The sequence below is a fragment of the Taurulus bubalis genome (genome assembly GCF_910589615.1).
Source record: "Taurulus bubalis genome assembly, chromosome: 17".
Taxonomy (NCBI): Eukaryota; Metazoa; Chordata; class Actinopteri; order Perciformes; family Cottidae; genus Taurulus; species Taurulus bubalis.
Window position 1 is genome coordinate 5211683 of NC_136605.1, and position 23389 is coordinate 5235071.

At 44.9% G+C, this 23389-nt stretch overlaps 1 protein-coding gene across 3 annotated transcripts; it reads left to right on the top strand.

Moving 5' to 3' along the window:
- The first annotated feature begins 2271 nt into the window (after positions 1-2271).
- ilf3b (interleukin enhancer binding factor 3b) lies at positions 2272-16418 on the top strand. Of its 3 annotated transcripts, XM_079233745.1 has the most exons (18): positions 2272-2305; positions 4094-4187; positions 4882-5105; positions 5266-5440; positions 6727-6874; positions 8231-8322; positions 9367-9462; positions 10128-10239; positions 10358-10455; positions 10538-10649; positions 10757-10870; positions 11137-11342; positions 11445-11621; positions 11729-12010; positions 12629-12764; positions 12864-12911; positions 14378-14794; positions 15584-16418. In XM_079233745.1, the coding sequence occupies exons 2-18, from the start codon at positions 4185-4187 to the stop codon at positions 15724-15726; spliced, it is 2583 nt and encodes an 860-aa protein (XP_079089871.1). In that variant the 5' UTR covers positions 2272-2305; positions 4094-4184; the 3' UTR covers positions 15727-16418. The 3 variants fall into 3 exon arrangements, with proteins under 3 accessions (XP_079089871.1, XP_079089869.1, XP_079089870.1); XM_079233743.1 differs by lacking the exons at positions 2272-2305; positions 4094-4187; positions 4882-5105; ... (1 more) ...; positions 6727-6874; positions 8231-8322 and having other exon boundaries at positions 9143-9462; positions 10128-10245; XM_079233744.1 differs by lacking the exons at positions 2272-2305; positions 4094-4187; positions 4882-5105; ... (1 more) ...; positions 6727-6874; positions 8231-8322 and having other exon boundaries at positions 9143-9462; positions 10128-10245; positions 11744-12010.
- The last annotated feature ends 6971 nt before the right edge of the window (positions 16419-23389 follow it).

The window sequence follows — 23389 nt, forward strand, 5'->3', positions numbered from 1 at the left end:
AGAAGGCCAGCCTGGAGAGGAAACAGTGCATAGCTGCCATAAAAGCACTGCCTTGATGTGTGAGGAGTCAAGGCTGGGTTCTGTCTTCAGCTGGACAGGAACTGCTTTAGGGAGATAAACAAATCACTATACGCCCTGCCTAATATAACAGCCTGTAACACGGACACTATTGATTACACTGGTAAACCGAGCTGGTTCACCTGTGAGATTCAAACAATCCTGATTGTTGGTTATTTAGTCTTTAGGCCAGGTACCGTGCATGTTCTTAAAGCATTATTTTGTGGCATTATTTTGTGTGCGAATTGATGTTAAGAGTCCAGATAAGAAGGAGAAAAAACTGCTGAAGAAATGTAAATGCTCTTTCTGCCATATTTGTTGAAATCTACTGAAAGCATTCATTCCTGGGGGAAGCCCGTTTTATCAGCACCCTGGACCTGACAAAGGGATTTTGGGAGGTGCCACTGGTGGAAACGAGGGCCTTCAGCACTCCATCTTTGGGCCGTATGTTTGACACCTGTTAGTGCGTAATAATTATTGGATGCCTGGTGTAGCCTCCGGAAGAACTTGATCACAAACAAAGTAACAAGCGCTGCAATCGCGATAGCAGGGAGTCGTCCAAAAAACACCCAGAACAGCCGGAAGCTCGGCTCTTTAATACACGGTTTCCCGTCATGAACATCTAACATTTCTATTGAGAATCGTGTCCTCGTCTTTTCCCACAAGGCTGGAACGTGCATCGACCAGTCTGCTTCCCTAATGTCAATATACTGATAACGTGTTGTGGTGCAAAGCGAGGAACCTTGAGGAACAGATCACCGGACGTTTCTCACAGACAATATTTGTTAAACTGACCTCGCACAACCTGAACTGTCATAGACATAAGAATAATGAAATGAAGAATATCTGCAGAATATAACGATTTATATTGTCACACCCCTGGTTTAAACGGATGCTTCAAAGGTGGGCACAGGGGCAGTGCTCTCCCAGGAAGCTCAAGGTGAGGACCAATCCTGACAAAGCACGGACAGAACCCTGTGAGGAAGCTGAATGAGAAGCGCAGCGGCCTGAATACGAGCTCAACTCTGAGACCAGCGGCAGCCACGCTGATATCGATCAATAAAAATAGTCAATTATTATTTCCAATATGCATCTGTGTATATATGTTAGATATACTGCACAATACATGTAAAACATTTTTTTTATGTTGATAATATTAAATCCTTTGAAAAATTCATACATTTAGTTTCTGAAGGTAAAACAAATGTGAGGTATAAAGATTGTCATAAATGCTGAAATCAGTTGTCTTAAATATGATTAAAACTCAAAATAGACCAAAATTGCCCGGAGGTTTTTTTTTTGTCAAAAGGTTCAATAAAATATAGAATTATTTAACGAGCTAAGCTTTACAGGGTTAACTTACAGTCATCACAGAGAGGGAAAATTGCTTACAACATGTCAGTGAGGTGGAAACAAGCAATGATCACAGCAATTTAAACTATTCAACCACATAGTTCTATTATCACAACAATCATCAGGAACCAATTGTTGATCTAATTGATTCCTCTACCAGTGAATATTAAAGAAGCATTGGATTATGTATTATTTATTATACTAGATAGAAAGCTGTAATAATGACCATAATATACACAGAAAAATTATAATATATATATATATATATACATATAATGTATATATGATAGTATAATATATAATAAAAGTGTATTAAATAGACAGTGGGTAACATAATATATATATATATATATATATATATATATATATATATATATATATATATATATATAATCTACTTTGTCATGCCATGACTCCATATTATCACTTAACTGCCCAAATATTCATATCTGACAAAATTATAGATCCCATATATATTTACTGCGTACATTATAGGAATATTCAAATGTATAAATTACATTTTACGAATATAAAGGGCCGAATATGGAACACTAAAAGCCGAATAATCAGCCAAGATGGACCACAGTTACAACCTCCAACCCAGAATCCAAGATATTGGAGAAGAATACGAAAATGTGAAAACTTTGCTCAACAATATGATCTTTGAATGAATGAGCCAGCTGTTGCATGGAGGCAATTTAATTAAATCCATCATTTCTAGCCACGCCCCCGGCTCTGTGCCTCCCTTGTTCCGATTGGCTACAGTTGCAGTCACCAGTAATCTCTGTCCAATGAGCATCATCGCTTTTCACATCGTGGGCGTTTCCGTGCACACTCCTGGCCGAGACCGGGAGCGAGCGTGCAGCAGCCGTCCATTAGCAGCAACGACACCACGGTGAGCAAGAAACAAATACATACATTCATCCCTTTACATGAACGGGGTTAGTTGTGTGGGGGTCGATGGACGCCAAGAGAGCTGACGAACTCTGTGAGCGGTTTATGAGAGGCGTTTATTTCATAAGTGCGTCAGAAGTGTGTCCGTTGGGCTTTGTTCGGCTAAGCTAACCTGCTAAGTGCGAGCTGGGTCTGAGCGTTAAAACGGGGTCTCGTCTCATCTCCTCGACCATTTTGCTGTCTGATATGACAGTCCGGTATCCGAGACATAATTCGTTGCACTTCTCTGTGGTCACTTTGTTGACCAACGTGACGGCAACGTGATGTCTGCGTGTGCTGCGGCTCGGCTGTAAACGACGGGTGATCCGTTTTCTTTTTGTGCGCTAGCTAGCTAGCTAGCTGCCGCGGCCAGTCAAAGCTCTGCACTGAATTAAAATGGCGTCTGTTTTTAAATTCCCCTGATGGAGATGCGGGGTCTGGGACCCATAACTGCCGGGCTACTTCTTCTTCACAACGCACTGTTGCAGCTGGGACATAAAAATAATAAATAAGTGTGTCGGTTTAACAGGTGTGCCAGGGGCGTGTTGGTCCTGTCGCCACGCGGCCGCTACTTGTTGACCAAAACAACAACACAATGTTTATCCTCGTTATTGCTTTACCGCAACGGGGAACTAACGTAAATCACTCGTGTAACGCTGCAAAAGCATTATCTTAACATCGGGACGTGTGGGCGTGTCACGATGACTGGATGAGGTCATGCCTGTTAACTTTACCCCACTGGTTCACCCGCATCACGTCGTGTTGCTGCTGCACAGTAGCAGCAACAATCACCACAGATGAGGCGCCACAGATGAGCAGCTAGTCATCCGTGTATAACTTGGTTTGACCTCTACCCATAGATCAATCACATCGAGTAGCACGGCCCTCACGTGTCTGTTTTACTAGGTCTAGCAATATGCTATAACATTATCAGATCACACATTTGCCTGCTAGAAATATGAAAGGTGTCCAATGCCTTTTGATAATATAAATTGTTATATTCTTCATTTCATTATTCTTATGTCTATGAGTTATGTGGAGGTTGTGCAAGGTCAGTTTAACAAATACTGTCTGTGAGAAACGTTCCTCAAGGTTCCACGCTTTGCACTACAACACTCACATGATGTCAGTATATTGACATCAGGGAAGCAGATTGGTCGTTGTACGTTGCAGCCTTGTGAGAAAAGACGAGGACACGATTCCCCTCCTCTCGGACAAGTTGGAGCCAATTAAATGTTAGATGTTCATGACGGAAAACCGTGTATTAAAGAGCCGAACTTCCGAGTGTTTTTGGACGACTCCCTGCTATCGCGACTGCAGCGCTTGTTCCTTTGCTTGTGATGAAGGAAAATAAATTGAGAGAACGAGAGAAGTTGTCGAACTAAATTCTTGCGGAGGCTACACCAGGCATCCAAAAATATTACGCGCTAACACTTTGCTTGCGTGAAGAGGCAGGTGTGTTTTTATAAATCAGATTCTTTACAAGTTTCAGCTTTTCTGCCTGGGGAAAGTCTGGTTGCATTTTTAATCCCTGAGGCATGCGTTGCTGGGTCAACAATCCTCCTCTGTTGTTCCAGCTATTACCAACTGTATGTCACTGATTCTGATTGGTTCTAACCTCAGATACAGACATGTCTTTAAAATCAAATATTTAATTCGTCCCTTGTGGATCTATATTAGTTTTTAGTTGGCTGCAGATTTACCCTCCAAGTTATTTTAAAACGTGTGTCTGTTCCTCCCCCCTGTGCAGACGGACTGCAACATTGTCATCTGCTGCCGAGAAAACCTTTTTCAACACTGGTTCACTGGATAAGGGAGTCGCCACGGTCTCTCCATCAACAATGGTAATGACTTCATTTTTAGCATCTCTGTATGATGTGTTTTTATGCCTGACAGTCGGCTGGCAGCAGTCACACTCCTCAATGTGGGATATCACTGGTAACGAAACAAATGAATGCGGCGCCTCTAATTTAAGTCACAGGGCTGCTGCCAGCGCCTCATCTCTCTCCCGTCTGCCTGGGGCTTTAGGAACACATGCTCGAGCTTCCACATCACCACTCCCCTCTAAATTGGCTTTGGCTGCCTATGTGTACACGGTGTTTGTGTAATCACTGGTGTTAGAAGCTTGGCCGAGGCATGAGACCATGTTGCTCTGTTTTTTGTCTTTTAATTAATCAAAGACAAGAGACTGACCGAGAACTGGCATTTTGCTGGTCGGCCGTAAGCCTGTCTCATAAAGCAGGATTTAATTAAGCTAGTTGAGTAACTGTTCTGATTAAAACCTGGAACATTTTCAAAACTGCAACATGGACTGAAGTTGATCTGTTTCTTTTCTGTCCAGTTGGCTCAGTAATCCTGCTTCCTTGATGCAGGTCTTCTGTTGTATGTAAATACTGATCTGTTTTTTAATCCTCAAAGCACAGTCTGTTTTGTTTGTATCTGCAATAAATTAGTTTTTGCTAACCCGGACTCGGCACGAATCTCTCTGGTCTTGTCTTCTTTCTTAATATTGATCTTGTTTCTTCTCGCCCCCCCCAGCCCCCTCCAATGCGCCACCGCTCCATGCGCGTCTTCATGAACGATGACCGCCACGTCATGGCCAAACACTCTGTCATCTACCCAACTCAGGAGGAGCTGGAGAGCGTACAAAACATGGTGTCCCACTCGGAGCGGGCCCTCAAGGCCGTCTCCGACTGGCTGGATAAGCAGGAGAAGGTACCCCCGAAGTCTGACTCCGATAGCGCAGACGCCGATAAGGAAAGGTGAGGAGATGTCAGGGCTGCCGTTCCTCATGTTCAGCTGGTAGGAAAATGAGTCGGTTAGTAGGACGTGTTTCAATTCCTCTTCTCTGACCACTGCGCTCTTTTTCTTGTCTGTCATGTGCGTCTTCCATGTGTTTGCTGTGTGTTTTTTGTGTGGTAGTGAGCACAGAGACCAGGCAACCCGCTCTCTGCGTGGCGTAATGAGGGTGGGCCTGGTGGCCAAGGGCCTGCTGCTGAAGGGGGACCTGGACCTGGAGCTGGTGCTCCTCTGTAAGGAAAAGCCCAGCATCAATCTGCTGAAGAGAGTGTCTGAAAACCTATTGGCGCAGCTCAAGGTGAGAGCTCGGCTGAAGCTTTGTTTATAACCGGCTCTTGGCGCCGTAGCGATGGCCTTCGCAGACGGCGCGCAAGCTCCAAACACTAACAGAGGAGTTTTACGTTGTGCGCTTCGTTACTCAAACATAAGTAACTGCGAAGAATCAAAAAGACAACAAGTGCAACCCAGAGATATTCCCAAAGCAAAATATTTACTTAAGTGAACACCTGTTTCTAGAGCATCTAAAAAGGAATCGTCCTTTTTATCATCTCCAGACATGTAAATAGTGCTTTTTATCAGTGAACTATGTGTGACGTCACGTGATTGTGCATGCCATGTTACAGAGTGTATTGAATAATGTGATAACATTTTGTATCAGTCTAACCGATGCTATGTTTGTGAGGTCGTTACAGATATTAGTTTTTGTTTTGTTTACAAGACTGTATTTTTAGATAACACAACATAAGTTTAAAGGATCCCGTATAGTTGGTTATTGAAGAATTATGACACAAGTGAGACTTGCAGTTAAACAAAATAACCGTGTCACTGCCTTCTGGTGGACAAACTATGTAATGGTCTCTATAAAGCTATATTTCTAGTTGCTCATCAGTCTTCATATATAGTAAACAGATACTCAGTACTAAAAGTCTCTGATTGGATTATCAGTCTTCCAATTGATCTGACTGGCTCTCATTTTGAAACGTTCCGATCCAAATTGCTGTCAGGGGTTCATCCTCGTAGACGTGAGACATCTTGGCTAAACCAGAGAACTATACCAGACCTAGTTGGACCAAATATGAATGTATTTGGTACCAAAAATAATAACACTGTTCTTACGGTCATGGAAAACTTGGAAAAGTCATGGAATTTTAAAATGGTTATTTCCAAGCCTGGAAAAGTCGAGGTTGAGGAAAAATAAAATCCCAAAGTCATATAAATGTGTTATATTCATGTGTTCATGACGTTCATTTACGCTGAGTTTGAAATAATTAATATTCTTTTAAAAGAAAGGCGCTCAAAAAATAAGCAGGCATAATACAGGCATCTATATAAATGTTTATTCTTTTAATCAAACTATTGTCTCATTCATTTGTCATTTAAGGTTTACTGGATGCTTTGTATTCTCATTGTTAGTTTAAATACTACATTTTCTCACTTTTTCATGTTTACACCCAGATTTCACAAAATGTTTGGTCATGGAAATTTGATTAAAAGTCATGGAAATCCATTGTTCAAAATGTGTATGTGAACCCTGTAATAATAATCGGCTGCCTTTGTCATGTCCTAAACGCTTTCCTGTCTCAGTCGATCACAGAAGACAAGTACGTGGTGACCCAGCATGTCCACGAGGCCAGTATCGTCATCAAGAACACCAAGGAGCCGCCCCTCAGCCTCACCATTCACCTGACGTCCCCACTGGTCCGCGAGGAGGCTGAGAAGGCCACGCCCGAAGGTAAGCGCCGGCCCCCAAGGGCCCCAGTGCTTCTTCAGTGCCGCCGCCTCCTCAGAGCAGGGAGGCCCGGCCGGCCGCCAGCCAGGATAGATAGATATTGTTTATTGGGCCTTCAATGGAGCTGGGGGACAAGAATGCAGCGCCACGTAATGAAACTGTGCTATGTTTATAGCTCTCTAGTCTCTCTCTCTCTTTCTCTCTCTCTCGTAGTTCCATGTGATGTAATTGTACATTTTTGATGGCCCAATATACAGTATAGGGCAGGTAGTTTACTGACTTCTGAAGACGTGGCTTTCTCTTCCCTACTACCTTTAACGATCAAGGTCACCAACAAAATGAAGGCTTACTGAGAATTTAACCAAAAAGAGAGACCACTTTGTTTGCATGTGTTTTTATCATTGATGGTGAACGGTTCGCATTGCAGCAAAAATGAGTAGCAAAACAAGTGGTCGTTCGGCCCAACAGCGGGCTGTTGACTGTCTGAAGTTCATTAGCAGGGAATGCTCAGGGTTACAGATAACGACGAGTGACACTTGGATTCTGCACGCTCAAAAATGCAAGGGGTTCGGCCCCAAGTTGTGAGAAAGTCACAGACTACGGCATAATTAAAGAAATATATCATCACTGAGCCTGATTGTGGCTATGCAATTTAAAGACAACGTTGTTTTTGCAGGTGTTGAACCTCAACCATATCTGTAGCCCTGTGCGAATAGTGATGCCCAGTTTGGGTCTCCTTTTTTTTTTTTTTTTCTCAAGCCATCAGTTTTGCTGCAGTGTGGACTTGTTTTTATACCCCACTTTTTGTGCATCTGATAACTTCTGCCTGTGGTTCCAATTCTGATTCTCTCTGTCAAGCCTTCTAGTTTGTCAATTTTTAGGGACGCTGGACCTTTGACCAACTGGCCGCTCTCTGTCTCGGAAGGGGCAAAGTGCAGCGCACCCAGTGTAGGGGCGAAGGGGAGGGGCTCTGCCTCCCGGTAACGGCAGAAAAGGAAGAGCAGAACTGAAGCAACCACGGAGAAACAACCTCCCATTTGATACGAGCAATTAGCCCTTAAGAAACGCACATTTTGTTTACGATAGGGATGCTTTCAGTCAATTTTTGCCAAGTCGGATTACGACCCACTTCAAAACTCTTGTCGTTCTGGTGGGTTTTTCAGTCCAATCATTGTGCCGGGCCGTACAAAGCGATATCAAGTGGGAGGTTGAGTACTTAGTGGATCTGCAGCGGAGGGGTCCCCCTCCCCTTCCCCCTTCCTGCCTGGTCTGGGAAGGCTGCCTGTGTTCCCCCTGGCCGGCTGACAGAACTCCCCTTGGTCAAACTGTACCTTGTCTTCTTATTCCACCTGCCAATAGAATCGCTTTCAGTCAACGATCCCCCGGATGTTCTGGACAGGCAGAAATGCCTAACTGCCTTGGCGTCTCTCCGCCACGCTAAGTGGTTCCAGGTTTGGATCTTGTCTTTATTTGTCTCTAAAACAGAAGTAGTGTTGAGTTTGGTTTTATGCTATTTGTTCTTTTGATTTGGGCGTTCCATGTGTTTTTTTTCTTTTTCTTTCTTATTTACTCTTTTGAAGTGTACTTCCTGTCGTAATACTTGACGATCTGGATGTGTGTTTCTAAGGAAACCTTTGTCATTACACTGTTGTAGCGTTGCTTTGCTAACTTAACAGGTTCTATTGCAGTGCCTCTTTTCTTTTTTCTTTAAAGAAGTTCAATGCTGCTTTTTAGTCCCTGACTTCTGTAGCTGCTTTACTCAATCAACAACAACAATAATCTGGGACTAATACACCCTGTATTCAGGTGCAATATTTCTTTAATGTCAGTGAGTTGTCGTTGTTTTCACATTTCTACAAGCTGCTCGTGGCCCCATACTGTAGTTTTGAAGAGGAAAAATATATAATTTGTTTTTGTAGTGAGCCGTGGTGATGACTCATTCTAGCTCTGTGGCGCGTCATCTCTTGTCTTTCACTCCGTAACAATCAGCTCTCCATCTCTGCAGCTTCTGTAGAGGTTGTGTTCTCGACACTTCCTGCTCTCCGGCTTTTCACTGTGTGCCACAAAATCAACGGGAATATTGCACCTTGAGGTTTTTTTTTTTTTTTTTTTTTTTTAGCTACCACTGACTTCACCACCGCCTTCTTTAAATGACGGCACACAAGTAGATTTCTTTGTCGCACATTAAAGCTGGCATTAAGTTTGAGTTGGCTTGATTCACACTTTCCTTCCTGAACTTGATGTATGAGCATGTTCCGTCTGACACGATCACGTCCGCTGTCGACCGATCATATTTAGGGTCTCCAAACCTTATTCTGTCATGCAATATTTCCATAATGACAAAGCTAATCTGTTGTAGTCTGTGTGGCTTCCTTTTTAATACACATTTTACTTTAATTTATTTTGGCATTTGTGTTGCTTTGTGCCTCATGCGGTTGTCCTCGTCGACTAAGGCCGCCTGTCCTCCCCGTGCCCCTCCCTGCTTGTGTCCTCAGGCCCGAGCCAACGGGCTGCGCTCCTGCGTCATCGTCATCCGGATCCTACGGGACCTCTGCGCCCGCGTCCCCACGTGGGCCCCACTCCGTGGCTGGGTGAGTGAGCGCCTCCTCTCTGCAGCCGCGATACAGCAACGCCTTTATGAAGCGCAGGAGAATGAGGCTTCTGGGAACCTACAGCTATGCAGGAGGAAGCTTCCTCAACACTGACGTGGCTGCCCAAAACCTTGAAGCGCTTATTTTTATATTCAGGGTTCTTGCGGTCATGGAAAACCTGGAAAAGTCATGGAATTTCAAAATGGTTATTTCCAGGCCCTAGAAAAAAATAAATTCCCAAAAGTCATGTAAATGTGTTATGTTCATTTACACTGAGTTTGAAATAATGAATATGCTTGTAAAAGAAAGACGCTCAAAATATATACAGGCATCTATATAAATGTTTATTCTTTTAATCAAACTATTGTCTCATTCATTTGTGTCATTTAAGGTTTACTGTATGCTCTGTATTCTCATTGTTAGTTTAAATACTACATTTACTCACTTATTTATGTTTACACCGAGATTTCACAAAATGTTGGTCAAAATGTGTATGAAGCCTGTATATTTATCAGATGGTTATGATTTTTCTTTTGATGGCGCCACATCCCGGTTGTTAAACTGCTGAGATCCCGTCTAACGCAGTGACCTAAAATCTCTGTTAGTGGCCGAGCGTAAAAATAGCACCCTCAAACGTCAAGCCTCTCTCTCCCCTCGCTCTGCAGCCGCTGGAGCTGATCTGTGAGAAAGCCATCGGCACCGGGAACCGGCCCATGGGGGCAGGGGAAGCCCTGCGGAGAGTTTTAGAGTGTCTGGCTTCAGGCATCCTAATGGCAGGTATATGTACGTGAAGTATCTTTCAATTACATTTGAGTTTTATTTGCACATTTTATTTGTATTTTTTCCCCCCTAGTTCTAATTGTTCCCCCATGTCGTGTCCTCTCGTAATACATAGATGGTGCCGGAATCTCTGATCCGTGCGAGAAGGAGGCCACAGACGCCATCGGCCACCTGGACCACCAGCAGAGAGAAGACATCACAGCGAGCGCACAAGTGAGTGAGACGAGTGCTTCCCTGTGCATATTTATTCCATTTTAGTGAACGCGTAACTGACGTGAGTCTCTCGTGTCTTCAGCACGCCTTAAGGCTGTCGGCTTTCGGACAGCTTCACAAAGTGCTTGGGATGGATCCCCTCCCTTCAAAGATGCCCAAGAAACCCCGTAGCGAGACTCCTATTGATTACACAGGTAAACCGGACTGGCTCACCTGTGAGACTCAAACAATCCTGATTGTTGGGTGTTTAGTTTTTAGACACTTTGCATGTTCTTATGTCATTATTTTGTGTGCGGCGCAGTGCAAATCCCACCCAGCACGGCGTACGCCCCACCAATGAAAAGGCCCATCGAGGAAGAGGAGGGAATTGATGACAAGAGTCCAAATAAGAAGAAGAAAAAGCTGCAGAAGAAATGTAAGTTCTTTATTTGTTGAAACCCCCTGAAAGCAGTCATCCCTACGTCAGAATGAACCTTGTATCGTCCTGGTTGGTTATTGAATTAGTCTGTCAATCAGTTCGTGAAGCAACAGAAGGTTGAGAATGGATTCATCGTTGTCAATTAAATACCTTTTGCTTTTAGACATAACGACCAATTTGAAAACGTCACCACTTAGAACGAATAGTTAAAATGATGAATATAAAAAATGTAATCAAGTGTCTTACTGTTTGTAATGGACCAGCTCCAGAGGAGAAGGCCGAGCCTCCCCAGGCGATGAACGCGCTGATGAGGCTCAATCAGCTGAAGCCGGGTCTCCAGTACAAGCTGATCTCTCAGACCGGCCCCATTCACGTCCCGGTCTTCACTATGTCCGTAGAGGTGGACGGCAAGACCTTTGAGGCTTCTGGTCCGTCCAAACGCACTGCCAAGCTGCACGTAGCTGTTAAGGTGAGCGCCAAAAAACACCAGCATTTGTCAGTTTTTCCCCTACAGCAGATTTTAGTTTAGTAGATTAGTTTTTTTTACTACGGTCGGTGTGTATGATTGCAGGTCCTCCAGGACATGGGCCTGCCCACAGGAGTGGAACTAAAGGCCGCCGAGACGATAAAACTAGAGGAGCCGGTGGTGGTGGTCCCTGTGGAGGAGTTGAAGCCCGTCATAATACCCATTGAAGCCCCCGCTGCCGCCACAGGAGCCGCCAATGCCGACGCCGCGGACGCCGCAGAGGTACAAAAGCTCCTCCGCCGTGTGTCGGCGAGTGACGATCGTGTGAGGGGAATTTTGGGCTGCACCGTTTTATGTTTTTGACTGACCAATGTGTCTGTAACTGTCAGAACTCACGCCAACAGGGACCGATCCTGACGAAGCACGGCAAGAACCCCGTGATGGAGCTCAACGAGAAGCGCCGCGGCCTGAAGTACGAGCTCATCTCCGAGACCGGCGGCAGCCACGACAAGCGCTTCGTCATGGAGGTGGAGATCGACGGCCAGAAGTTTCAGGGGACGGGGTCCAACAAGAAGGTGGCCAAGGCCTACGCCGCCCTGGCTGCTCTGGAGAGGCTCTTCCCAGAGGGCTCCATGGCCGAGGTCGCTAAAAAGAAAAAAGGAGCACCCATGGTGAGAATAAACTCTGCTGGCTCCAGTCAGTCAGGGGAAAGTTTAAATTATTTGAATGGGATCTCGTGTTGTTACGGTATGATGCAGTGTGTGTATATATACCGCACAATAAATGTAATATTGATTAAAACTTTTTTTTCATAATATCCATGTTTCTGAAAGTAAAAAAATAAGTGAGGTATAGAGATTGCCATAAATGCTAAAAATAAATAAATCAGTCAACCAAAGAGGTTTTTTTTTTTTTGTCAAAGGGTTCACTAGGACAGTGGTTCTCAATCTTTTTCTAGCGATGTACCCCAAGTACCCCGTCTCACCAGTGCAAAACATTTTTGGTAGAAAAAAAGAGCGCTGTGCCAACAGTGTCTGATTTAATATGGAAAATATCCAATTCTGTTGAACTTTTTTGATCAACTAAGACTTTTTTTTCATTTGTTTTTTTTAGAGGATTTTTGAATGTATGCTCATTTTAAATATATATTTTAATTTCATGTACCCCCATTTGAGAACCTCTGCACTAGAATATATAATTATTTAACAAACTAGGCTTTACAGGGTTAAATTACAGTCATCACAGAGAGGGAAATATATATTTAAATAAAATGTCCGTCTCCCCGTCAGCACGCGTCAGGCTTCAACGTGATGGGACTTCCCGTGGCCGGAGAAGCTGCTTCGCCCAGGGGCCGAGGAGGACGAGGACGAGGACGAGGAAGGGGCAGCAGGGGCTTCAATAACGGAGGAGGCTACAGCCAAGGAGGTAAAAACACACCGTGTTCTAGTGAAACATGGAAAGACGTTATTATTATGATTGACGGGGTTTCACATCGGCATATTAAACTGAGTTTCATCCGGCCAGGTGGCTTCGGAACGTACGGCTACGGGAACAATACCGTCTCCGGATACAGTGAGTATTCATTTCACCCGTTCTGATAATCCTGGTTTGACTGGATGTTTGCTCGTTGTTAAGCTTTCATGTAAGAACTGGATGTTGTGTCCTGGGGTTTGGGGGCGGCGGCGTCTTCTATTCGAGAAGACGGTTCCACTCCAGTGCAAACAAGACCACATGATGATAAACCATGTTGGGACGTTCCCAGTTCAATGATTTTACATTTCTCTGCTTTAAGCCACAGGATTGTATCTGTTTTTTGACAAGCCCTCACTTTCCCCCCCATGAAACCCCTTTTCCTCCCTCTGGCTGTTCTGAGGACTGACCTACCTGAGCGTGACAGGAGCAGAGAAATCTAAAAAGATTAAAAAAAATAAACACCTCAGTTTAAACGCAATCTGACCAAATGATTCACAAGCCTGCCTATTTTATGGCAGAAAAAAATAAATAAATCAAAATAAACAAATCTAATTTTGATATATTTTTTTTTTCCCTTCTCTGCCCTGTCTCACTCTTTAGGTGACTTTGTCTCAGACTGCTATGGCTACCACGAGTTTGCGACATAGATCTTCCCCAGTCTTATAAAAATCAAAACACGGTCCTGTAGAAAGGATAACAAAAAACAAAGAACTCTCTTCACCGTCAAGTCCGCAACCCTGGAAATAAAGTGAACCCCCCTCCCTTCCTGTCTTGCCTCTCCACTTGTCACGTCCCGACACCTCGGGAGACGATGCACTGCATGTAGACTAAAGTCACCGCTGTGGATGAACCCGACCGCCTGGACATATAGAACCAGAGCTGATTTATTGTGGATTGCCTCCATGTGTCGGACCGGCCACGGGGATTTGTTTCCATTTGTTTGGATCACGATTAAGTGAAAGCCTGTTGGAGCTGGACAACATACTGCCTTTTGGATTATTGTCAAGACTGCAACCGCCTGTCCTCTCTCTCTCACTCACTCACTCGCTCTTTCTCCAAATAGTTTACTTCGATGAGAATACTGAAAGGAATCTTAACGTGACTTGTTTTTATTTAATTTTTAATATTCTGTCACTTCCAAACACGAATGAGCTGTCTTTGCTGTTTTTATGTTTTATGTAGAATCTGCCGTTTCGGTGTCATATCGGCAACACTGTTAAGTCATAGCTACACTGAATGCACGATTGTCTAACTTTGTGTGTGTGTGTGGTCGCAGTATCCCACCTGTAACGGCGTTATTGATGAACTGAGGCTGTTGCCACAAAGTTTGCACACACAGACTTGCTGAATTTTAGAATCTGAATGTTTGGGAAGGAAAGACTTCTTGCTTTTATGTTTTTAATTGTTTGTTTTTTTAAATAAATGTTGCGTCACCATTCATTACTGTTACTCCAGGGTCTGAATTAATTCCAGAGTCCATGTTGAGTGTATGTATGCAAGCAGTATCTTTTTTAAAGTGCACCCAAGTCGTGCCCATTTTAAAGATCTGTGCTGTTGCCTCCCAGATTACTACAACAACGGTGGCACAAACGGAGGAGCCGGGGCGTCGAACAGCCCGGCCGGCGGCCCGCCCCCAGCCAGCCCGGCGCCGGGTCCGGCTCAGGGCTCCTACGGCTCCTACTACCAGAACGATGGCGCCTACAGCGCCATGCCTGCCGCCAAGAACACCAAAAAGAAACCCCCTATGAACAAGGGAGGGAAGGCGCCCTTCACGGGTCCCCCAGGGGCCAACAGTGGGGCCGTAGGCGGGTACCAGTCCAGCATCCCCCCAGGGCAGGGCGCCTACAACCAGTATGGCCAGGGCTACGGGAAGAAGACTTTCAACCAGAACCAGGGGGCGACGGGCGGATACTCGTACAGCACTGCCTACCCGAGCCAGGTGACGGGCGGGGCCGGAGGCAGCCAGGACTACAGTTATGACGGTGAGTGAAGGGTCATTATTATTTAGATGTGACGTCTTTTCAGCTGCGTGTTGCTGCCACCGGGACAGTCTGCTTTCATTAGTTTTTTGGTCACGAGGGAATCCATATCTCGTTAACACTTCCGGGACTCGCGGCGCAGATCCGCGTTTTACTATGTTTACGTTTTTTAAATATTCACCCTTGTGCCGTAGGACAATGGTGCCTCGTTATATATAGAGAGCTGAGATTGCTCTGCAATGTTTGATGTAACACATGGGTATGCAAGTGCCTTTTTTAAAAGGGGAATTTAAGAATATATAAAATGCACTGAATTGAAAGAAATTATGTAAAATCGAGAAAATGACCTCAGTCCCCAGAGAATTAAAACAAGGAATATTTCTCGTTGAAAAGGACAAGCTGGTTTGTTATATAAAAACCTCTGTTTTAAAATGAAAGGCGTTCATTCAATGCTGAAAGATGAGACTTTTTTTTTTTTTTTTTTATTATAACAAATGCCCTTGATTTCTTGTAATGGCGAAGATATTCTTGTTTAACAAGATCCCTTTTACGTTAAGTTATACTTATTTGTTACGACATTTCTCTCGCTATAGCTTCTACATACTGAATTATTCCGTCTTCACTTCTTTTGTTGTCACAACATATCATGTGTTCAACGTCTGTTTCCACCGCCCACAAGTGGCCAAACATATAATTCATTGCATTTTTTCCATCTTTTACAAGCCAGAACTTATTATTATGCCTATTCTTTTGGAAAATGGTTTCACTAACTACCAAAAACTTTCTTTGTAGGTTTCAACAACCTGTCCAATTACAACTCACAAGAAGGAGCGGGCGGTGGCAACAACAACAACCAGGGCTTTGGCACCAACCAGTACCACAACCCAGTGGGCTACGGTCGGGAGGACGGCAGCATGAACTACCAGTACAGATAAACTCTAACCGCTCCGCCTGTGAATCATCGGCACCAAGCACTCCGCAGCAGTTTCTTCAGAGCCTTCTCCAAAGAAAGCGACTGCCTGTGCTCTCTGCCTTTTCCGTGTTTGCTTCTTCTTTGCTTTTGAGTTTCTATGTGGGCACAAACGGAGTTGTCTGGACTTTTTAAGAGTGGGAGATGGGTTTCGGCTGAATTTAGTGGTCTGTTTCAGTGGTCTGGTCAGTGCTTAGTCTTGTGTTTTTAGGTTATTTTTATTTTTTAATCTATGCTACCAGTCATCTTCATCACTAAATAAGGAAAGCTAATTCCACAAGTTACTCACTGTCTCTGACTTGGTTTCCTTTTTATTATCAAGAGTTGTGTTGCGCAGGCCGTTTTCTTTTCTCCTGTAAAACTAGTAAAATCTTTGCAGTTTTTAAAACTACAAAGCTTGTATTTCTTTTTTTGTAATGATTCAATAGACTCCAAATAGCTTGTTCTTTTTCTGCATCGCTTGTATTTTCGGCTCATTTTGTAATTTACCTAATGTGACGTAGTTATTTTAATGTTTTTTGGAGTTTACCGGAAAATACACTTACATTCTGATGTTAATTTCACATTTCTGCTCAATGTAACTTTTTCATTGGGTTGGATTTGTTCCTGTTAATGTATAACAAAGTGTTTGTATTAATAAATGATTTTTATTTTGAACAGAGGTCTTTAAAGTTTTTACATAAAGTATCTATTTATATCAAGTTGGAAATGAATTATGAATTACTAGATTAAGTATGAATTACTTGACTATTCAGGGCTCAACAGCTAGAGTTTTCACAACCTGGCAACCGGAAATGGCGGGGAACAGGTTTTTATTCAAACAGACTTCAGGGGCCCCAATGAAGTCTATTATTATTTTATTAATTAGATATAGTGTGTATATATACCGCACATTAAATGTAATATTGATTAAAACATTTTTTTCATAATATCCATGTTTCTGAAAGTAAAAAAAGAAGTGAGGTATAGAGATTGCCATAAATGCTAAAAATAAATAAATCAGTCAACCAAAGAGTTTTTTTTGTCAAAGGGTTCACTAGGACAGTGGTTCTCAATCTTTTTCTAGTGATGTACCCCAAGTACCCCATCACCAGTGTGTAGTGGGGAACACTCCCCAGAGAAGGGTTTGTGAACGCAGCCTTTGGGGAGGAGCCAGCCCAATCAATGCCACTAAAAAGGCACCTGTTGGCATGGCCTCATTCACGCTTGGTCCTGTGGTGGCTCGTGGTTCTCCTGCTGGGGTTTTGTTGTGCATCTGTTTTGTTTTGCCTTTGTTTTGTGTTGCTCTGTCTTTGTTTGGCTTTAGTTGTTTTGCTTCATCCATTTTATCTATTTTGCTTTAGTTTGTTTTGCTTCCTCCATTTCATCTGTTTTGTTAAGTTTATTTTGCTGTTCTGGTTTTGCTGTGATTTGATTTTGCATGTTGTGGCTTTTACGGTAGAATATATATTTTAATTCCTGAAATAAACTTTTGGACAATTGTATAAAACACGTCTCCGGCCCAATATCGGTAATGAATCTGTGTCCTTAGCGAATCCTAAACTGACTCTTAGGGTTGTTAAACGGATATTTCTTGGGGTGCAAGTCCCCAAGTGGCGTTGTAGGTTCCCTTCCATTCCCCCTTCTCCTAAGACCCCGTCACATTCTGGCGTTGTCGGCAGGATACTGTGAAGGCGGAGACGTGTAGTTTTATTTTATTTTACGTATTCCAGTTGGTTTATTCAATTTGTACGAGGTGTGTGAGCAAAACAGCAGCAGGGCCTGGTCGGATCCCGAAAGACAAGCCAGTACTACTCTTCTCCTCTGCACGGTTCCCTCATGGAGGAGGAACTCTCCCAGCTAAAAGACTTGATCGCCCAGCTGCAAGCTGAGAATCGATTGATGCGTCAGAAGCGGGACGTCAACCAACCTGGGACTAGCGCCACATCAAGTCCTACCACCCCTGGGCGCCCTTCGGTCAATGCTCCAGTAACCGAGAGACTGATATATCTTCCTAGAGACAGGAAGTGCCCCACGTTCCGGGGTAGGACAGGCTTGTATACGTGCTCGTCATCTGTCATCAGCTGAAAAAGCACTTTTCATTTATGATCATTTAGAGGGGGAGGCAAGGGAAGAGGTTAAATACAGGTCTCGGGATTGAAGGGAAGATCCTGACCAGGTTCTGGCTATACTGCAGGAATTGTATGGGTGTAATAGGTCATATGTGTCTTTGCAGGAAGAGTTCTTTTCCAGAAAACAACAAGAGGGGGAAACTCTACAAGAGTTGTCTCATGCTCTCATGTATCTAATAGATAAGGTTGTCAAAAGAGCCCCACCTGGGTCACTGAACAAAGATGTGTTACTCAGAGACCAATTTGTTGAACATGTGTCTGATTGTTACCTACGCAGAGAACTCAAGCAGTTTGTCCGGAGCCACCCCACGACCACCTTGATAGAGGTCCGGAGTGAGGCCATTAGGTGGGAACATGAAGGGATGTCAGGGGGTGGGAGGAGTAGAAGTAACTCTGTCCCTGCAGCATTTGGTTTTCAGCACTCTGCTCAGGGAGGCCATCCTGGTTATGGCAAGGCGGGTAACTCCTCTGTTGGGTCTGAGCTAGGTGAACTAAAGGAAATCCTAAAGAATCAGCAAGAGCAGTTGAGTCAGCTTACCAGAAGTCTTGCAGCCCTTAGCAATGCCCCTAGAACTCAGTTGAAGCCTCGCATGAACACTGTCATATGTAGGAGGTGCCAACAGCCTGGTCACTTTGCTAGAGAGTGTAAAGGAGAATACATTGCTGCCTTGCCCCAGCCGACCTCTCTAGCAGTTCACACCAATTCTATTGATAGGCCCTGCCCTCAAAACCAGGGAAACTTTCACCCTCTGAACCAGTGAGCCAAAGTTCAGATGGGGGTTCACCCGGCTTAGAGTCCGCAGTAGATCCTCAAAATTTGGTGTCAGCTTGCCCAAACATTACCGTGTTAATGGGTGGGTTTTGGGTTCCATGTCTCGTTGACACGGGGTCAATGGTCTCTACCATAATGGAGAGTTTCTTTGTACAGCATTTTGTACCCTGGGGCACAGAAAAATGTCATTCTTGCAGCTGGTTGAGGTTAAGTGCTGCTAATGGGCTAGCAATACCCTATGTAGGCTACTTTGAGTTGGATGTACAGCTTTGTGATAAAGTTATTGCAAAGCAGGGAGTGTTGGTGGTCAGGGATCCCCCACACAGTATGCCGGCGGTTCCGGGTGTACTAGGAATGAACATTCTCAAGGAGTGTTACTGGGAGTTGTTTGTACAGCTTGGCCCTGCACTCTTTAACTTACCCTCTGTGTTGCAGGCTCCAACCCCAATTCAGCAAGCTCTCCAGCAGTGTCACCAAGTCCAGGCTCACGTCCCTCCTGATCGCTCAGGTCGTGTAAAAGTGAAGGGAGGTAGGGTCTGCAGAGTCCCAGGGGGTGCCATGAAATTGGTGGCAGCCACATGCTCCCAACAGCACCTGGCAGATGATGCTTTGTTTGAGCCCCTTAGCAATGGCTTACCTTCAGGGTTACTAGCATCCCCAGCGCTAGTCCGCGTAATACAAGGTACTGTTTATATCCCCATTGTAAATGTAGGGACCCAGGATGTTGTAATTTACCCTCGCACTGTTTTGGGTACCTTGAGTCAGGCTCACCTGGTGAGTTTTCCCGCAGGTCTTGAAGAGGGAGAGATATCAGCCACAGTTTCCTCCCAGACTGTAACCAGTTCAGTGCAGGAAAAGATTGCGGCATCAGATCTAACAGCACTCAATGATCAGGAGCAATGTCAGGTCAGGTCCTTACTACACAAGTACAGTGGTGTCTTTTCTGCCCATGAGGGAGACATATGTTGTACTAATCTCATTTCCCATGAAATTCCGGTAGTGAATGAGGTACCTGTACGTCAAAGGTATAGACGCATTCCTCCGTCAGAGTATGAGGCAGCAAAGACTCACATTCACCAGCTCCTTGAGGCACATGTTATCCGGGAAAGTAGTAGCCCTTTCGCCTCTCCCATTGTGCTGGTGAAGAAGAAGAATGGCAGCCTTCGTCTGTGCGTGTACTATCGGCTCTTGAACAGCAAGACCCGCAAGGACTCATTCCCATTGCCCCATATTGAAGAGTCCCTTGACACCTTGTCAGGGGTCCGCTGGTTCTCGACTCTGGACCTGGCCGCTGGGTACAACCAAGTACAAAGGACAAAATGAAGACTGCATTCTGCACTCCCTTTGGGCTGTTTGAGTGGAACCGGATGCCATTTGGGTTGTGCAATGCCCCAAGCACCTTCCAGAGATTAATGGAGAGGATCTTTGGAGACCAGCACTGTCAGTCGTTGTTGCTGTACTTGGATGATATTGTTGTTTTCGCTTCCACTGTAGCACAGCACGTAGAGCGTCTAGAAGCCGTGCTGGGCCGTCTGCAGCAGGAGGGCCTCAAAGCCAAGTTGGAAAAGTGCTCCTTCTTCAGACCAGAGGTGAGATACTTGGGTCACATCATATCCAAGGATGGAGTGTCCACAGACCCTTGCAAGATTGAAGCGGCTCAAAGTGGAAGCGACCTAACCATGGGTCTGAGTTGCGTTCATTCTTAGGATTTGCAAGCTACTACCGACGTTTTGTTGAAGGGTTTGCCAAGCTTGCTGCCCCACTGCACCGCCTTGTTGCTGAACTGACTGGCTCCAAATCACGGAAGTCATCCGAAAAAAAGTCTACCTGCTGCATGGACGGATGAGTGTGAGCAAAGCTTTGAGGGCCTTACAAGTAGGTTGATGGCTTCGCCAGTCTTGACCTATGCTAACTTCACTTTACCGTTCATCCTAGAGGTTGACGCCAGCAACAGTGGACTAGGTGCTGTGCTCTCACAAGAACAGGATGGTAAGGTTCGACCCATAGCTTATGCAAGCCGTGGCCTTAAGCCTACAGAGCGTAACATGACCAACTACAGCTCTTTAAAATTGGAGTTTTTGGCCCTCAAATGGGCCATGACTGAAAAATTCAGAGATTACCTCCTGGGACAGAAATGTGTGGTGTATACGGACAATAATCCGTTAAGTCATCTCTCCACAGCAAAGCTGGGTGCCATGGAACAGCGTTGGGCTTCACAACTGGCTGCATTTGATTTCACCATCAAGTATAGGCCCGGTCGATGTAATCAGAATGCAGATGCTCTTTCCCGGCAGCACCCAGTCAGTGCATTGGATTATGCGGCCTCTGGCATCCAAGTTCCGGAATCGCTCCAGCGGGCTATTGGAACTAATCAGACTTCACAGGCTACACAGGCCACCATCTCAGTTTTCCCCTGCCACACTCGTTCTGACCTATGTGCTTTACAGGAAGCAGACCCAATCATCAAGGAATTCCTGGGGTTTTGGATCAAAAGGAAGGGCCCTGATGCAGCTGAACGACGCCAGGCCTCCAAGGAAGCTCTTGTGCTGGTCAGACAGTGGGACCGGATGGAGGAAAAAGATGGGGTGCTTTATCGCAGAGTCTGCCGCCCCAAGGGAGAAGAGGTCCTCCAGCTGGTACTACCCATGTCGCTCAAGAGTCAGGTCTTGCATCAGCTACATCATGAACATGGACATCAAGGCAGAGAACGGACAACTGATTTGGTCCATCAGCGGTGCTACTGGCCTGGAATGCACCATGACATTAAACAATGGTGTCTGGAGTGTGAGCGTTGTCAGGTAGCTAAAAACACTCAACCGGCTGCCTGCGCCTACATGGGCCATTTGTTAGCTTTTCACCCAAATCAAATCCTTGCTGTTGACTTTACAATGCTGGAGCCGTCGAAGAATGGGATGGAATGTCCTGGTCATGAATGATGTATTTTCAAAGTACACTCAGGCAGTCCCAACACACGACCAACGGGCCTCCACAGTGGCCAAGGTGCTGGTCAATGAGTGGTTCTGCAAGTTTGGTGTGCCAAGTCGTATCCACTCTGACCAGGGCAGGAATTTTGAGAGTCATCTCATCCAACAGCTTTGCAGTATGTACAGCATTGAGAAAAGCCACACCACTACTATCCAACTGGTAATGGCCAATGTGAGCGGTTCAACCGCACTCTACATAACCTTCTACGCACCCTGCCAGTTACCAAGAAGAGGGATTGGTCGTGCTACCTACCACAAGTGACTTTCTCCTACAACACCACAGCACACCAGTCCACCAGTGAGTCTCCATTTTTCTTAATGTTTGGGCAAGATCCGCAGTTACCTGTCGATTTCCTTTTGGGCCGAGTTCAGGAACCTGTAGCTGGTAGCACTCATGACTGGATTGTGGAACACCAAACCCGGCTACGACATGCTTTTGAGGGTGCTTCCATGCACCTCGAGGCTGCAGCTGCTCAGCATAAGAAGCACTATGACCAACGTGTGCGAGACATTCCCCTGCAGGAAGGTCAGTTAGTCTATCTCCGGGATGTTGGCGTCAGAGGCCGTCATAAAATTGCAGACATGGAGCTCGGTGGACTACAAAGTGCTGAAGGCCCCAGCAGTTGGAGGGTCGGTGTACACCATTGCCCCGATGAACAACCCTCAGAAGGTAAAACATGTCCGCCGTTCACTCATCAAAAGTAAACTGGCTGGTGTGGTTACTGTCCTAGTGTGCCTCCCCAAGAAACTGAACCCCCCTCCCATGGATGAGTCGTTAGATGGTGAATGGTTTGCGCTGGTCCCTGGACAGACTGCTGCACCAGTCGATGTCCAGACAAATCGACTACCGGGTGCCGTCGAGGCTGTTCCAGATAATGTGGAGCCATCCAGAAGGACCACACGCACCAATGCCGGGAGGCATCCTAACCCCCATCACCTACCACAGACAGCCCTGGCAGTAGGTCCCAATTGCCGGGACGACGATTAAAATATTAGGGGGTAGATTGTAGTGGGGAACACTCCCCAGAGAAGGGTTTGTGAACGCAGCATTTGGGGAGGAGCCAGCCCAATCAATGCCACTATAAAGGCACCTGTTGGCATGGCCTCATTCACGCTTGGTCCTGTGGTGGCTCGTGGTTCTCCTGCTGGGGTTTTGTTGTGCATCTGTTTTGTTTTGCCTTTGTTTTGTGTTGCTCTGTCTTTGTTTGGCTTTAGTTGTTTTGCTTCATCCATTTTATCTGTTTTGTTAAGTTTATTTTGCTGTTCTGGTTTTGCATGGGTTTTGCTGTGATTTGATTTTGCATGTTGTGGCTTTTACGGTAGAATATATATTTTAATTCCTGAAATAAACTTTTGGACAATTGTATAAAACACGTCTCCGGCCCAATATCGGTAATGAATCTGTGTCCTTAGCGAATCCTAAACTGACTCTTACGGTTGTTAAACGGATATTTCTTGGGGTGCAAGTCCCCAGGTGGCGTTGTAGGTTCCCTTTCATTCCCCCTTCTCCTAAGACCCAGTCACAAGTGCAAAGCATTTTTGGTAGAAAAAATGAGCGGAAATGGCGGAGAACAGGTTTTTATTAAAACAGACTTTAGGGGCCCCAATGAAGTCTATTATTATTTTATTAATTAGATATAGTGTGTGTATATATACCGCACAATAAATGTAATATTGATTAAAACTTTTTTTTCATAATATCCATGTTTCTGAAAGTAAAAAAATAAGTGAGGTATAGAGATTGCCATAAATGCTAAAAAT

Excerpts from the sequence above, each read along its gene's own strand:
- ilf3b (XM_079233745.1), top strand. Across the intron at positions 8,323-9,366 it reads GCCACGCTAAGTGGTTCCAG|GCCCGAGCCAACGGGCTGCG; the intron begins GTTTGGATCTTG and ends TTGTGTCCTCAG. Across the intron at positions 10,240-10,357 it reads TTCAGGCATCCTAATGGCAG|ATGGTGCCGGAATCTCTGAT; the intron begins GTATATGTACGT and ends CGTAATACATAG.